Source organism: Octopus sinensis, linkage group LG2, assembly GCF_006345805.1.
Source record: "Octopus sinensis linkage group LG2, ASM634580v1, whole genome shotgun sequence".
NCBI lineage: Eukaryota > Metazoa > Mollusca > Cephalopoda > Octopoda > Octopodidae > Octopus > Octopus sinensis.
In genome coordinates this window covers 160,986,080-161,000,834 of record NC_042998.1, presented here as the reverse complement: position 1 = coordinate 161,000,834, position 14,755 = coordinate 160,986,080, and the positions used below count along the sequence as shown (strand labels likewise).

General features: G+C 28.7%; 1 protein-coding gene across 7 annotated transcripts in view; it reads left to right on the top strand.

The window, feature by feature from the left end:
- Positions 1 to 14,755, top strand: part of LOC115232597 (zinc finger protein basonuclin-2-like) — a 202,639-nt gene that overhangs the window by 144,232 nt on the left and 43,652 nt on the right. For 6 of the 7 annotated variants that reach the window (XM_036500362.1, XM_029802568.2, XM_036500361.1 and 3 more), the window contains one exon: positions 14,542 to 14,568. The exons of the other annotated variant lie outside the window; for it this stretch is intronic. In XM_036500362.1, the coding sequence (XP_036356255.1) occupies positions 14,542 to 14,568 (27 nt within the window). The remainder of the gene's footprint in view (positions 1 to 14,541; positions 14,569 to 14,755) is intronic. 7 annotated transcript variants of the gene reach the window in all.

Genomic DNA, 14,755 nt, shown 5'->3' with positions numbered 1-14,755 from the left:
ATTTAAATTATCCAATATTACTTTAGTCTGTTTGAAAAGAAATAATTCATAAGGGTGTATAAAAATGTGAAATATCTGCTTATCAGTTTACACTATATGGCAATAATATGTTACCAAATACTTAAACCTTAGTAACAGGTATCTGAAAGTTTTGATATTGTCATGGAAAACTACCTCAGGGAGGTGATCGGCATAATAAACATGCTATGTCTCACATATGTGATATACTTAGTTGAAAAAGTTTGATCAACTGAGATTATCCATGCCATGAGTAGACAAAACCACTCTTCGAGGATGTTTAACCTTTTATCATTCAGATTAGTCTGTCTAATATATTTTTTATCAATTCATATTTTTAAAAATTAATCAATAACACTTTATCTCATGGCTTTGAGATTTCAGTAATGTGATTGTTTAGTTTTAAAATGATGTTGCAGGGTAATTGTTAGAGACTGTATCTGGCCAGTTTGAACATAAAGTAGCTACAACATTTGAGCTGGATATGACCAGTTTCAATGCTAAAGGGTTAAAATCTAAAAACTGACCACAAGAGAGATAATTTTTATTAGATTTATATGGACAATGTAGTTGGTCAAGATTTTTATTAGATTTATATGGACAATCTCAGTTGGTCAAGGTTTTTCACTTCACTATATTGCAAATGTGTAACCTTCTGTGTTTGTACTTAGTAAATTAAATATTCACCTGAGATGTTTTCCTCTCAATCATATCATCGAACCATTTACTCTGTTTCTGTATATATAGTGAGCACTTCTTAATCATACCATCTGAGTGAAATATGCTTGTTCAAAAGAGATCCAACATGACCAAAGCATATCTGTTACTTTTACCATCTGACATTAAGGACCAGATTCACTCTAAACTGCATTATCGGTGTTATCCCAAAATTTCAATCCCTTGATGTTATTGGAGTTACTCTGCTTGCATATTTTTAGATTTTAGTCCCCTACAGAGAGAGATTTTGTTTACAAAATTCTTCAACAATCTTAGTTGATGTTTTAAAGTCTTATTTAAACACATCAGTGAATAAAACTGAGTTTTTTTTATTTGTTATATATTAAGGCATAGACCAATTCCATATTGATATACCATTTTGATGATAAACATATTTCATGGGGCAAAAATATCTTTTATTCAGAAATTTACCCTTTTTTTTTATTAAACTTTCAATAATATGATTGGTATATAGTTTAATGTGAGAAAAAATATAATGAAGAAAGAAATCTGCATCAACAATCAATAAATAATTATATCATGAATGGAAATTTTTTCCTTATTGATAAAAATATAAAAGTGCAGTCTGTATTGTAATCAGTTACACTTCTTAGAAAATGTTTGTAAATGTTTTGTAAAAATAAGATTAAAAAATTATTGTCATCTATATGTGTTGAATTTTTTATCTGTGACATTCTTCATTTGTCAAACCTTTTCATAGAATGCAATATTAAATATACATTGCACAACATTTAGAAATATTATAGCTTACTATATGCATAAATATTCTATATTTTATACTTCCTAGTATGTACAGATATATTCACAAATTTAATTTTTAATTATTGTAATCTTTATTAATTTTGGAATTTCATCAAGACTGTCAATATGCTTACAAAAAATTGTATCCATGTTTCATTATATACCATCAGCTGGGTTTTTTCATTTTTACATTAAACTAGGCAGATGTGTAGCTTCATGTAGCTAATAGAGATGATTTTTAAGCATGTTATTTTGACTCCCAATCTGTGCTAATATTTAATATATGTAATATCAATTAAAAGAAATTAACTGTCATCAAAATTAATTATGAATTTGCTTCTTTTTGATTAAAACAGTTGCAATAATTATGTTTCAAATCCTTGAAATTTTTCCCCCTATAATTACTACTCTTCAAAAAGAAAGAAGCTGGTTGATTCACTACCTGTAAATAAACTTACTAAATTAGCTTCAGTTTTCTTCAAACAGTTCACTTTTACCAGGTGTAATTACTTACATGCAATGTTGCTAATGAACGATGCCCATCTTCAATTATTATAGCAATAAAGGTTGGTTCATCTATGGTTTAAATCCAAGAAGGATGAGAAAGGAATGAAAAAAATAAATATTTGTAGTATTTGAAAAAAATAATGTAATCTTAGAATGAAAACTGCTCACAGTATATAAGTTATTGCATAACAAAAATTTTCTTATTAATCATGAGCACTACACTTGGTGTTGAAAAGTTCTTCAATTCATTTCAATAGGAAAAAACTTTAAGAAGTTTGCATATTATCTTTATTACTGTCATTGACACTACATCCAACATCACCAAGTGTAGTGCTCATGATTAATAAAAAAAATTTTGTTATACAATACCTTATATACTGTGAGCAGTTTTCATTCTAAGACTACATTATGTTTTCAAATACTACAAATATTTTGTTTCATTCTTTTTTCATCCTTCTTGGATTTAAATCATAGATGAACCAACCTTTATTGCTATAATAATTGAAGATGGGCTACTTTTTCTTGGAAGTAATTTTATGCACAGAGTAAAAATATTTATATTATTTTTCAAATTGAAATTTCATTTTGAAATTGAATAAGTTCACTAGTATGTTAAAAAAAATAAAACACATTTCATGAAATTTATCATCCCTTTAAATATTTTATATGCAGATGTGTCACTACACATGGTGACTAAATAAAAATGGCAACATTTTAAAACTTCTAAATAGTGATTAGACAATATGTCCTATAACTTACATATGCAATATCTCTCAAAACATGAAGCAAAAATTATCTGATAATACTTGACCACTTGCTTTTTTCTTAGTTACACCAAGCCTTCTTCACACACAATTGGTCCCTGAATAATGGAAGCTTTGTAAAAAACAGTATCTCGCAGTTGAAATTGTGCGCATTTTCAGTATTAGAAATTTTTTGCACAAAGAGATATACAGTTTCTTGACTGACAAATATTCTCTTTAACTCTCTTCATTCTTCAACTTTCTTTAATTTCTTCTACTGTTAAAACAACTTCTCCACAGCAGTCTTTGTTCCTATAGTATATTTATTCTCTTATGTTCGTCCTTATACCGCATGTATTTTCACTTAAATCAAACATTAACTGCAATAACATGGTTTAAAACAGTCTCTGCAAGCCATATGCATAACTGTAGTTAGTTAAAACAACTTTGTCTACTTGAAACATACTGGCTAACGATTCATGTGTTAGGGTTAGTATATGAGCGCATGTGTGTGAGATTATACACAAATAATGCTTCAGTTGAGATAATGCAAATGGTAAGGAGCTAGGTCAGATGCTTTACAATATTTATATTGGTATCTCGCATTTCTTCTTTAAATTGCAATGAGGTTTTCAACCTTCTAAAGTCAATAAAATGCCAGTAATATATTGTGAGCAAATGAGTAGCTTTCTGAGAAAAATGCTCTTGTTCTTCGTCAAAAGGAATTTTTACATACAAAGATAATTTTTAAATGTTTTCCTAGCTCATAATGTTATTACATTGTAAATTATCTATGTTATAGAAAGAGATGATCATGTACCCATTATTTATATTTGGATTAAAACAACAAAAGTTTATTGTTGAGATGTTTTCTTTATTTAATGATATGGCAGTGACTCATTAGATGTCATTACACTATATTTCAAAATTTTGCTTGCTTAACATTTTTTTTTATCAAAATGACCTGATTATTACTAATTCTATTTGTTTTTTTTTCTATGAATCTTTTCCTATAAATTTAAATTGTAATAATTATTTATGTAAGCATTAGCTATCTAGATTTACATACACTTATATATATATACTGCTTATACAATCACTGATAGTTTTATTATTATTATTATTATTATTATCATTATTATTATTATTATTATTATTATTATTATTAATGCTTTACAGTCTGTGATTGTTGTCATTGGTTATACAACAAATTTCTGATTAGATAAAATTTTTGTTGCATTAATGAATTCTTTTTAGTAGTATAAATAAATAATGCCTTCCCCCAACTTATTATCTTCCTCTCTTAAAGCAACATTTTGATTTTCATATATTTTCAGAATTGTACTTCTTATTTCGTTGCCAATTCAATCTTCCTTGAATCATTTTGATGCTGGGCTAAATTTGACACCTCTTATAAGTTATAGCCATAATTTTCGACTCTTCCTTGTTATAAATAGTCTATGTCATTAGCACCCCTTAGAAGAAAGAAATATGTTCAGTCACATCAAAGACATCAAATTTATATAGTGCAATTTATACACAGATGATGGATGGTACTATGTTAGCTTCTTCACCAACAACAAAGTTCTGATGGAAATTGGTTAAAGCTTCCTTATCCTTACTTGTGTCATCTACATCTGTCTACAAAATCATAAGTATTATTGGCCATTGTAAGCTGGTCAATTACTTCAACACATTTTCTACCTTTGTAAATATGGTTGTAAAATGCTTCAGGCAATTTGGAATAGTCAAGGAGAACTGGGATCAGCTCTCACTAGATAACTGCTGAATTTATGAAGTCTGTGTTATTTACATATTACAATGGATCAACAGCAAACATAACAGAACAAAAAAAGTTCTTGAATTCATTTCAATATTAAAAAGCTTTAAGAAGTTTGCATATTATCTTTATTATTGTCATTGACACTACATCCAACAACACCAAGTGTATTGCTCATGATTAATAAGGAAATTTTTGTTATGCAATACCTTATATACTGTGAGCAGTTTTCATTCTAAGACTACATTATTTTTTTCAAATACTACAAATATTTATTTTTGTCATTCTTTTCTCATCTTTCTTAGATCTAAACCATAGATGAACCAACATTTATTGCTATAATAATTGAAGATGGGCTACTTTTTCTTGCACAGAGTAAAAATATTTATATTATTTTTCAAATTGAAATTTCATAAGTTCACCTATATGTTAAAAAAAAAATAGGATGCATTTCTTAAAATTTATCATCCCTTTAAATATTTTCTATGCAGATGTGTCACTACACATGGTGACTAAATAAAAATATTACTTATATTTATTTACATATTATTATTATTATTATTATCATCATCATCATCATCATGGTGTTGTTGTTGTAGGTTACTTCAATTATTTTTGTTTCCTCTCAAGCATTTTGTTGCATAAACTAAATATGTATTTTATCAAAGTTCACAAACAGCGGAAATGCTTCAGTAACTATGTCATCATTTCTAATCTTAAGTGAAGATTGTTTTAAAAATTAAGATAATAGTTGTAATTTTTAAGTACAAAGAAAATCATTTCTATTTAGGTATTTCTAATCTTTAGAATCTACAGCAAAAGAAACATGTGAAACATTTATATTTGTTTTTTAACTATGGAAAAGAAGAAAGACTATATATTCAAGAAAATCATTTTCCATGTTCTCTCTTCACCCCGAAAATTTTACTATTGTTATCTTTAGATTTTATGTAGTATGTTTTTTTTTCTTTTACATCTGATCTGATTTATTTTGTTCTACTTTTATGATTCATTGAAGTGGGTGGAGTCTTTTTCATTGTAAGTTATTGTATTTCTTAATGTTTAGCTTTGATTCATTCTTCCCTGATCTATCAATTTAGCTTCCTGCCATTAACCCTTCATGTACCAAAGTTTCATTGAAACTAGTGTTTTTTAATCTGAAACAAGAGTTCAACAAAGTACTTGTAACTACTTTATTACATTTTCAGCAGAATTTTTCTAACCTTCTGTTGTCACTATATAAACAACAGCTGTGAATATTTTATTTACTAGAAATTTAAAACTTTTTACACTTGTATTTCTTTAAAAGCATTTTATATTAAAAAAAAAAAACTTCTGGTTATGATATTATCATTACTTTTGTAAACATGTTATTTATTTTCTTCATAAACTAAAAATTCACTCGTGGGACTACTTTTTTTAATAATTTTATATTATATCAAAAGTGAAGAAGTTCTCTAAATACTGATTTATTTTTCTTTACATGAACTAACTTTTCAGTTAGTGATTTCAAATCAAAGCATCTTTACATACAAAACTGCATTTTCTCATAGATTGTACAAAATACAACTGGCAGATAATATATATTAGAGCTCTTGAAAAGACTCATTCATTCATAAAAAGAAATGTATACAATAATTAAAGTCTCAAAGTTTATTTAGTATGATTTTAAATAGTTTTTTATTTCAAAAATATACTAAACTATTGTTGAATTACTCTAGTGTAACAAAATACTGAAGTTGGTAAAGATCTTTTTAGAATAAAAGGATATATAGACGGAATTTCACAAATTTGTGTTGTTATTAAGTTTAAAAGATGCATGCATCTTGTCATTTAACGGTTAATGTTTAGGTACAAACATACAATGTTCTTTTACTAAACCCACAGGATCAATTTAATAGAATCGTTCTAAGACAAATGTACATACTTCCATGAATCCCAACAGGCTTACTAAGGTTGCCATTTAGCTCTTATTTTATAGTTAAATAAGTAAATTTTTCTTTAATTTGAATATATACCTTATCATGAAAGATCAATTAACTAAAACCCATGTGTACTACACAAATATACAGTGCATTGCTCACAGGGAGATAGAACAGAACACCTACTAGTTAGTATCAATGCTATATGAAGTCATAAATCTAATTTGTATGGAATCAAACACTTTATTTAAATACAAGCAAATTATCCAGATATAGCTCAAATTGCTTTGCTTTGAGCTCTCTGTGTTGGGCTCCCCACGTTGGGCCCCTGCTTTGAGCTCTCTGATCATGTCATGAGAATTCAATTCTGACAAAACTCATCTCTCTCCTCTTCAGGTCTGACTATTGCTGATTTCTACTAGAGGTAGAAAGAGAGAGAAACAAGATTATCAGCTCTAGTACTCAACTAGTACTTTGTATATCGACCTGAAGTGAATAAAAGACAAAGTTGATTTGGTGGGATTTGAGCTCAGAGTGCAAAGACCTGGAACAGACATCACAGGGCATTTTTTTTCAATGGTCCAGTGATTCTGGCAATTCACCACATTAATCTAATTCTCTAGTGAGGAAAACTAAGGCATGTAGAATTTACCATGTTTTGCCTAGAGCTACAGCAAAATGTCGATAGTAAGATTTTGAGCTCATGACCCATGAAACAGCAGCCTGCTACCATTCAAAGTGCACATATATGCATATGTATGTGGCCAAAACATTACCACTTTCATCAAGTATATACAAAGGAGAGAGGTAGCAGGGGTAATTTCATAAGACGTCACTGTTGCTATGTACAAAACCAGGATAGCTAAGAGAACTCAACTCATCGATATGAAGAGTGAATGGAATTAAATTGTGTATATGTGTATGTGTACATATATACACATGCACACACACACACATGCACTTTGTTATATATATTATATACACATCATAAATAATAGATATTATATAATATATGTAATATATATATACTATATAAATATCATACATATATATTATGTATATTTTATACATATATTCACACACGTGTGTGTGTATATATATATATATATATATATATATAGTTAATGGAAATTAACTAGAATATTGTAAAAGTAGATTAGCTTTTTCCTAATTCTTTTTCTTTTTTTATGGGAAACAACATTAACATGATCAATATATAAAAAAAAGTATTAATCTGAACAGTCTTTCATTTTCTCCATTTATTTTTTTTTTTTACCACCCACCTACCTTTTGCAGTTCAGTTAAAGCTAAGGATATTTATTAAATGAATTTGTTAAACATTACATCTCTGGGTTTGGATAACATGTAACTAAACTGTGGCTATGGTTGAGTGGCAGGTTATTTTATGAATGTTGATGTTTTATTGATAGTACTGGGTATATTATTGATTGAAGAGTATTGGGATTATGTACAAAATCAAATATTTTCTTTACCATGACTTTGATCAAAGCACCATTTGCTTACATTACAATATAATATCTGGCTTAGTTACTCAGAGTGCCTTTGTTCACTGAAATGGTTAAGTTGTTTAAATTTAAATAGAGGACTTTCAATTACTTGTGTAAAGTGAAATATGGAGCTAATATAGTTGAAGTCAAAAATGTATGCAGACGAAAACTACTGAAATCATAGGAACCAGTCTAAGCTAGCTTGTTCTTTATCATTTTTACAACTTTGTCTTCTTCATTGTTGTCCTCTTTTGTTCAACTTCAAGCTAACTTAGGAATGGTATTCTCACTTTGAATACAGCCCACAATTGTGAACACATATTGATCCTCTGTTATATTGAATAGTGAACTGCTCTGCATGCATCAGTAGCAGGAGTATGTACATTCCTTTAGATCTATTTGTTGTTCAGGGCAGCACATGGTCATCCACGTCTTTTAGCAGTAGACAACCAAGCCACAAATAGCTCTTAAGTAGACTGCTTGAGAAGCAGGCATGTAAATGAAATGGCATTGTACACCTATGTTAGTATCACAATATAATGCTGACTGCATATTACAAACTTGCTTTTATTTTTAAGAGCTATTGACAAGTTTGATTTCATTCTTCTTGATATATATTAGTCAGGACCATCCAGAATTGCCGGCTTCTTCATGAGTATGTTTACTTCTTCAGATCATTGCTGTAGCTAGTTGGGGTCTTTTTGGGGTCATATTAAAACTCATTCATCCTGAAATATAAGTATATTATGCATAGTAAATCTCTACATTGCGGAAATAGGTGCAGTATTTTCCTGACCAAAGAGAAGAGTGAAAGCAGTTGTTCTGAACTATCAAAGTCAAAATACAATAATTATATCATAAAACCTTTGATAAATTCATGCGTCATAGCTCATAGAAAAACAGAAAGCTTCTGTTGAAAAATAAAACAATATGGCTATATTACATTCCTTGCATTAGTAAAGAACTGCCGAAGGCAATAATTACCATTATAGTCAAAAGAATTTCATTGCAAACATGAATAACAATAATATAAAGTTTGTATTTGTCATGTAATTCATAACACAAGTGTTCTCAACAAATCTCTCTTCTTGTTAATATTAGTGTCTTCCTCTAAATATATTTCTCTATTTGTTAACAGCTTTCTTAATCCATAACATACATGCTACTTGGCTTTTTCTTTCTACTAAAGAAATATTTATAAGATATTCCGAATTTTCAGGTAAAAGCAATTGTAGTATTATTGTAGATGACAGAAAGCCTAAGATGTGTGTGTGTATACATATATATATATATACACACACACACACATATATACATACATATATACATACATATATATATATATAGGTATGTGTGTGTATATGTACACACTTTATGTATATAGATATCTATATCGCATTCCTGAGTTTAAATCTCACCAGGGTCAACTGTGTATTTTATCTCTTATTTATATTACCCTGTTTTAAGTTTATCTCTTCATGCTAGCATTGTGGAAAGGCTTTTGTTACATTAATTGTTACAGCTAGATGCCTTTGCCTGCATTTCCCACCACTCATCTGTACAGGAGCAGAGCTTCTTCCTAGTGATAAACTGAGTGTGGTGAGGGGTGGGTAGACAATATAGTAGATGTAGGGAAATTTAAACATGCGACGATGTGGTTGGCAGTCCAGCCACCTTAACCTCACTGGCTTTGTACCCAAAAAGTCAATAAAATAAATATAATTATTGCATTGAAGTTGAGTCAATCAACTATTCTCCTTCACTTTATGAAAAATATGTTTCACCAAAAAATCAATATCTCCATGATAGATGCTGTAATACAAAGTAGATAACATTGTATGAGATCGGTAATTTATATAAACAGTAAGTAGAAAAACACAGGATAAATTTAATAACTTCTCAAATCCATTTTAGATTTTAAAAGATACTAAACATAAATGAAATGAAACTTTTTAGGCACAAGCTATGCTATAGTAACAATGTTATAGTGTTAAACTTATGTTCTTATACTGATATCAAATCTTACCATACTTTCTTTGCCTTTCATCATACATTTTCACTCTCTTCAGCTATTATAAACATCATTAACTTTACTTCTATTTTCAGTGCTGACATAAGTTGTATAAGGTCTCTAATACATGACTTATCTCTATCATTTGCAGCTCCAACAAAGTATCTATCTGTTAAAAACAATGCTGTTGGTGGTAGTTTTAGTTATGTTGTATGTATTTCATGAGGTTTTTGGCATAGTTTTTTATTGCTGGATAGCCTCCCATCATTAATCTATACAATGGGGTGAACCAGCTGTATTTATCTTAACACAAACCCAAGAGAAGTTATCAACAACGTATTGGCATGAAACACTGCAACAAAGTGGACTAGATGAATTAATCAGAAAAGAAGTTGTCCTTTCCCAACCCCAACTCCTTAATTCACAATAGAATACATATCAATAATATATCAGTCTTGCCTATTCTAACTTCTGTGTCATTATTTAAAAATCGTTTGTTTCTGATTTGTTTGTTTTTTTTTTCTTTCATTTGTTTTTAGTTTCTTTGAAACAAAAGAAAATTACCTGGTTTAATATTTATCAAAGACAGTTACTTATGTCGAATTTATGCTTGTAACAGTCATCATTCAAATCAGATTTTGAGATCTTAAATTGTTCTATCATTTTTTCTCCAATTCATGGTGTACTTTTCTTAATTTTTGGGCATTATCTTAAACTCAAATTAAATTACATAATAATTCACCTGCTTCCAAGCTATTCTAACAATTTCAGAATTTCTTGTAGATAACTTAGTAACCAATATTTACAACTTCTTTTCTACTTTTTCCTCTTTTTTTTTTTTTTGCACTTCTGTCAACACATTCCTAATTGATTTCCCTTTTTATTTGGTATATTTATTAATTCATTTCAGCACATTATAAGTACGAAAGCAATTACTTGATTTTTAACTAAATCTTTCTCAAAGCAAAGAAAGTTTCTCACATATATTAACTACTCAAGCTCACTTCTATTAATAAATACTTCTTTTATTGTTATTTTTAATAAAATGATATATACACACACGCATGTGATTGCCTAAACAAAATGAAACATCTGGAGAAGGTACCACTCCAAAATTTAAAACCCACATAACCCACAAATCTGATAGGCCAGCATGATTTCTAGCTTGAAACAGAAAGCATTGATCAATGAATATCTGCCTGAGGTATTTGTGCAGCATCAAAATGATGATGACAACAATGATAACTTTAGTATCAAATTTTCCTAACAGTGTTTCTAAACATTTTAATTTTATATAAAACTTACATAAAACCTAGAGTACTTCTAAATCATGCAGCCTCCTTAATAGGTCAGTTGATTAATTCTTAAATAAATTAATAAACTTAGTAGTTTTAAACTAGTTTGGTAATGTACAATGGATTTCCATCAGTACCAAGGACTGCCACCAAATACTCAAATGTACAATGCTATCAACCTATCTTGAATTAAACTACAATCCTAAGAAATTATTATCTAAGATGCTACTTAGAGATCCTCCCTGCAATGACAAATATACTGAGAAAAAAAATTTTTTGAAAATTAAAATATCTGTTTATTTGAAATACTGTCTTAATATGTATATTCTATAACTTTGAATTATAATCTTTACATACAAAGGAACAAAAAGCATAGTGGATATATTTAAAGAGTGGAACATGTTTTCAATTAATTCTATCATTCGATACCACTTTTATTATTCATTTAGTACAGTAATAGAAAAAGTTACTTGAATTTAAAACAATAACCTTATAACTTTGAATGAAATTATTAAATAATTACTTGTCACGATTTGCTTTTGGAGAATAAATGAATTTAAATCATGCCTTGTGTAAATTTTATCATATTCTCATAAAATATCAAAATTATTAGTTTCTAATTTGAAAATTCTATAAAATTTGTCATTGTTTAAAAAATGATTTAGAACTAATAATAAAAATCTGTACTTTTTATTGAATATTTTGTTTTTCTTTAAATCTACTAAATGTTTTCAGTGATTAAAGTTTAATGTACTTCTTCAAAAAGGGATCTTTTTTAAATATTGAACCTAAACAAAAAAAGGAAAAGGTGTGGATTCTTATATGATTGTTTCAGGCAAAATGATAAGTTCTTATGTGTAATTCCTAAAGCCTAAGAGTTGTAGAGTTAAGGTGAATGAATGGAAGCTAGAACATTCATGCATTTATCAGTCACTTGTCTTATGAATAATACATACATATGTGTAACAGATTGTTAATGAAAGTAGTTACCTTACTGCATTGTGGACTCAATATATGTATATACATAAATTCATATATCTATATATGTTTGTGTGTATATGCATGTATATATATATATATATATGTGTGTTGTATATATATATATATATATATATATATATGAGATCCACAGCTTGATGAGGTGGCTATGTTGCTTAATTTATTTGAAAATTTTCTTAGTTCTGAAAATAAGGATGTAGTACAGCATATTAACATTCATTTATACGAACATAATCAGTTTTATCATAGCAGAATAATATTTTACATAGATAATGACTTCTGTTTCATTCATTAGGGTTATTCAAAACATTTGTTATGTACATTGTTCTTCCAGTACATTCCCCAATAATTTTGGTAACATACTAACACTAGAAAGGCAAAGGGAAGTGAACTGTTATTTTGTTGTGGACATTTTGCATTTATCTCCTTCTAGATCACATCCACTTTTTGGTGTAGATGAAAATAATGAATAACAACTCTCAAAGCAGAAGTGATGACAAGTATTATAAAGAATATAGTTTTCAAAAACGTTCTTTTTTGAAACTGTATCTGACCACTTCAATAATCAAATGCTTCATTAAAGAAATGCAATTTCAAAAGAAGTTAAGGAATTATATATTTCATAGTTACGAAAAACCATTGAATTTCCACAAGTACACCCAGCTTATATCAACATCATCATCAGCTAACATCTATTTTCCATGCTGGCATGAGTTGGATGGCTTGGCAGGATCTGATGGATCTAAGGACTGCCTTATGCTCCAGTGTCTGCTTTGACATGGATTCTGTAACTGGATGCCTTTCAAAATGTCAACCACTTTACCATGTGCAATGGCTGCTTTTTTTATACCACCAGCACTAGTGAGAGTGCCATGCAACTTGCAAGACTAGGCAGTTTTATGCCAGAAAATGGTATGGGCTAAAGTATGAGAGAAGAGGCCAGAACAAAACATGTTTCTTGAAATAGAGGAGTTACATGGCTACACAATTTTAGAAGAGAGGAGCTGTTTGGAAAATATATAAATAGTGGTGTTGTGGTGACTGAATACACCCTCAAAGTATAAGGTGGAAATGGGTATGTAGAGGTTGCAAGAGTAAGACATGGGTAATGGGTGAAGTATTGAATATAATGAATGAAGAACAAGTGTTCAAAGATGATAAATTGGCAAGGTAGGGAAGAGTAGGTGACAACTGTAGAGATTGGATAGGGGTGAGGAGTTGATGTAGCCAATAATGGATAATGGAGGGTAGGGTAATGTATGTGGGTGAAGAGCAGCAGAAACAATTCCCTTCATACATGAAATTAAGACTGTACTCTTATTACTCTTTAGAATTTTATACAAAACTCAGGTTGAGAATATTTTTGCTGCACATTTCAGTAAATATTTACATTCCTCAATCAATTAAATTTCATCTTTTTTATTACCTTTTTCTTTTTTTACTCTTTTGTCTCTTGCTAAATATCAAGAAACGACTTGGGGTGATTTTCTTTAGTGTGAAAGTGTCTCAGCCCTCTTTTGCATAATCTCCACTCCATTTAGTGTTGACACTGAACTTTGATGAGGTCATTCTTGGCTCTTTGTTTTCTTCAGCATTTATTTGGAACTCTAAACCAGATACAATATTTGTTAGCATTTCTTTCTATTGAGGTTTTACAAATTAATTCTATTTTTTCATTTTTTTGTTATATTCTTCCTTTTTAATTTTAATATTTCTAGGAGTTTTTTTGTTTTGTTTTTAATAGAGTTTTCTTGTTTTATAAAATCAATAACTTAGTCAATATAAAACTATGACTGATATTCATTCTATTCATAATTGCAAGGTATTAAGAAAAATAACTTGAAAGAAATATTACCCTATTTTTAATATCTTTTTTTACTCTTTTATTTGAAAATTATAGATTCTATCATTAATATAAAATAAAATATGCTAAGTTTTATTTCATTTTTGCTCATATACACACACAAACACATAGTCACAAACACATATGCATCCTTATGCTCCAGTTTGTGTCTAAATTTTATACAAAATACGAATAAAAACAAACAAAATTTCATGATTGTGCCATTTTCTAGATAAACTTAATGTACATGGTTATGATTTGGCATGAAAGCTATAATTAATAATGTTTAAAATACTTATAATCTACCTACTTCAACATATAAATTACCACTTACTTTTCTCTATGTAAATTTGTCAGGACTAAAAATTTGTATAAGAATTGCATTTTATACTGTTGATATTTTATCGTTTCTACATTCAATATTTCTTTATTTCAGGATCAACTGAGTACCATAGGCGAAAACGTAAGTTCATCCAAACTAGTCCAAAAGTTTGCATATATAATACATTAAAATATAAAACTTTATATCAAGTTTATCTAGAATTGATAGGTTGTTTGGGATTAAAATAAGTTGGTTTCTTTTTTTTTTAAGAGAAATTACCTTTATATATGATCTAGAGCATTCAGCATCTTTATTAAGATATAAATAT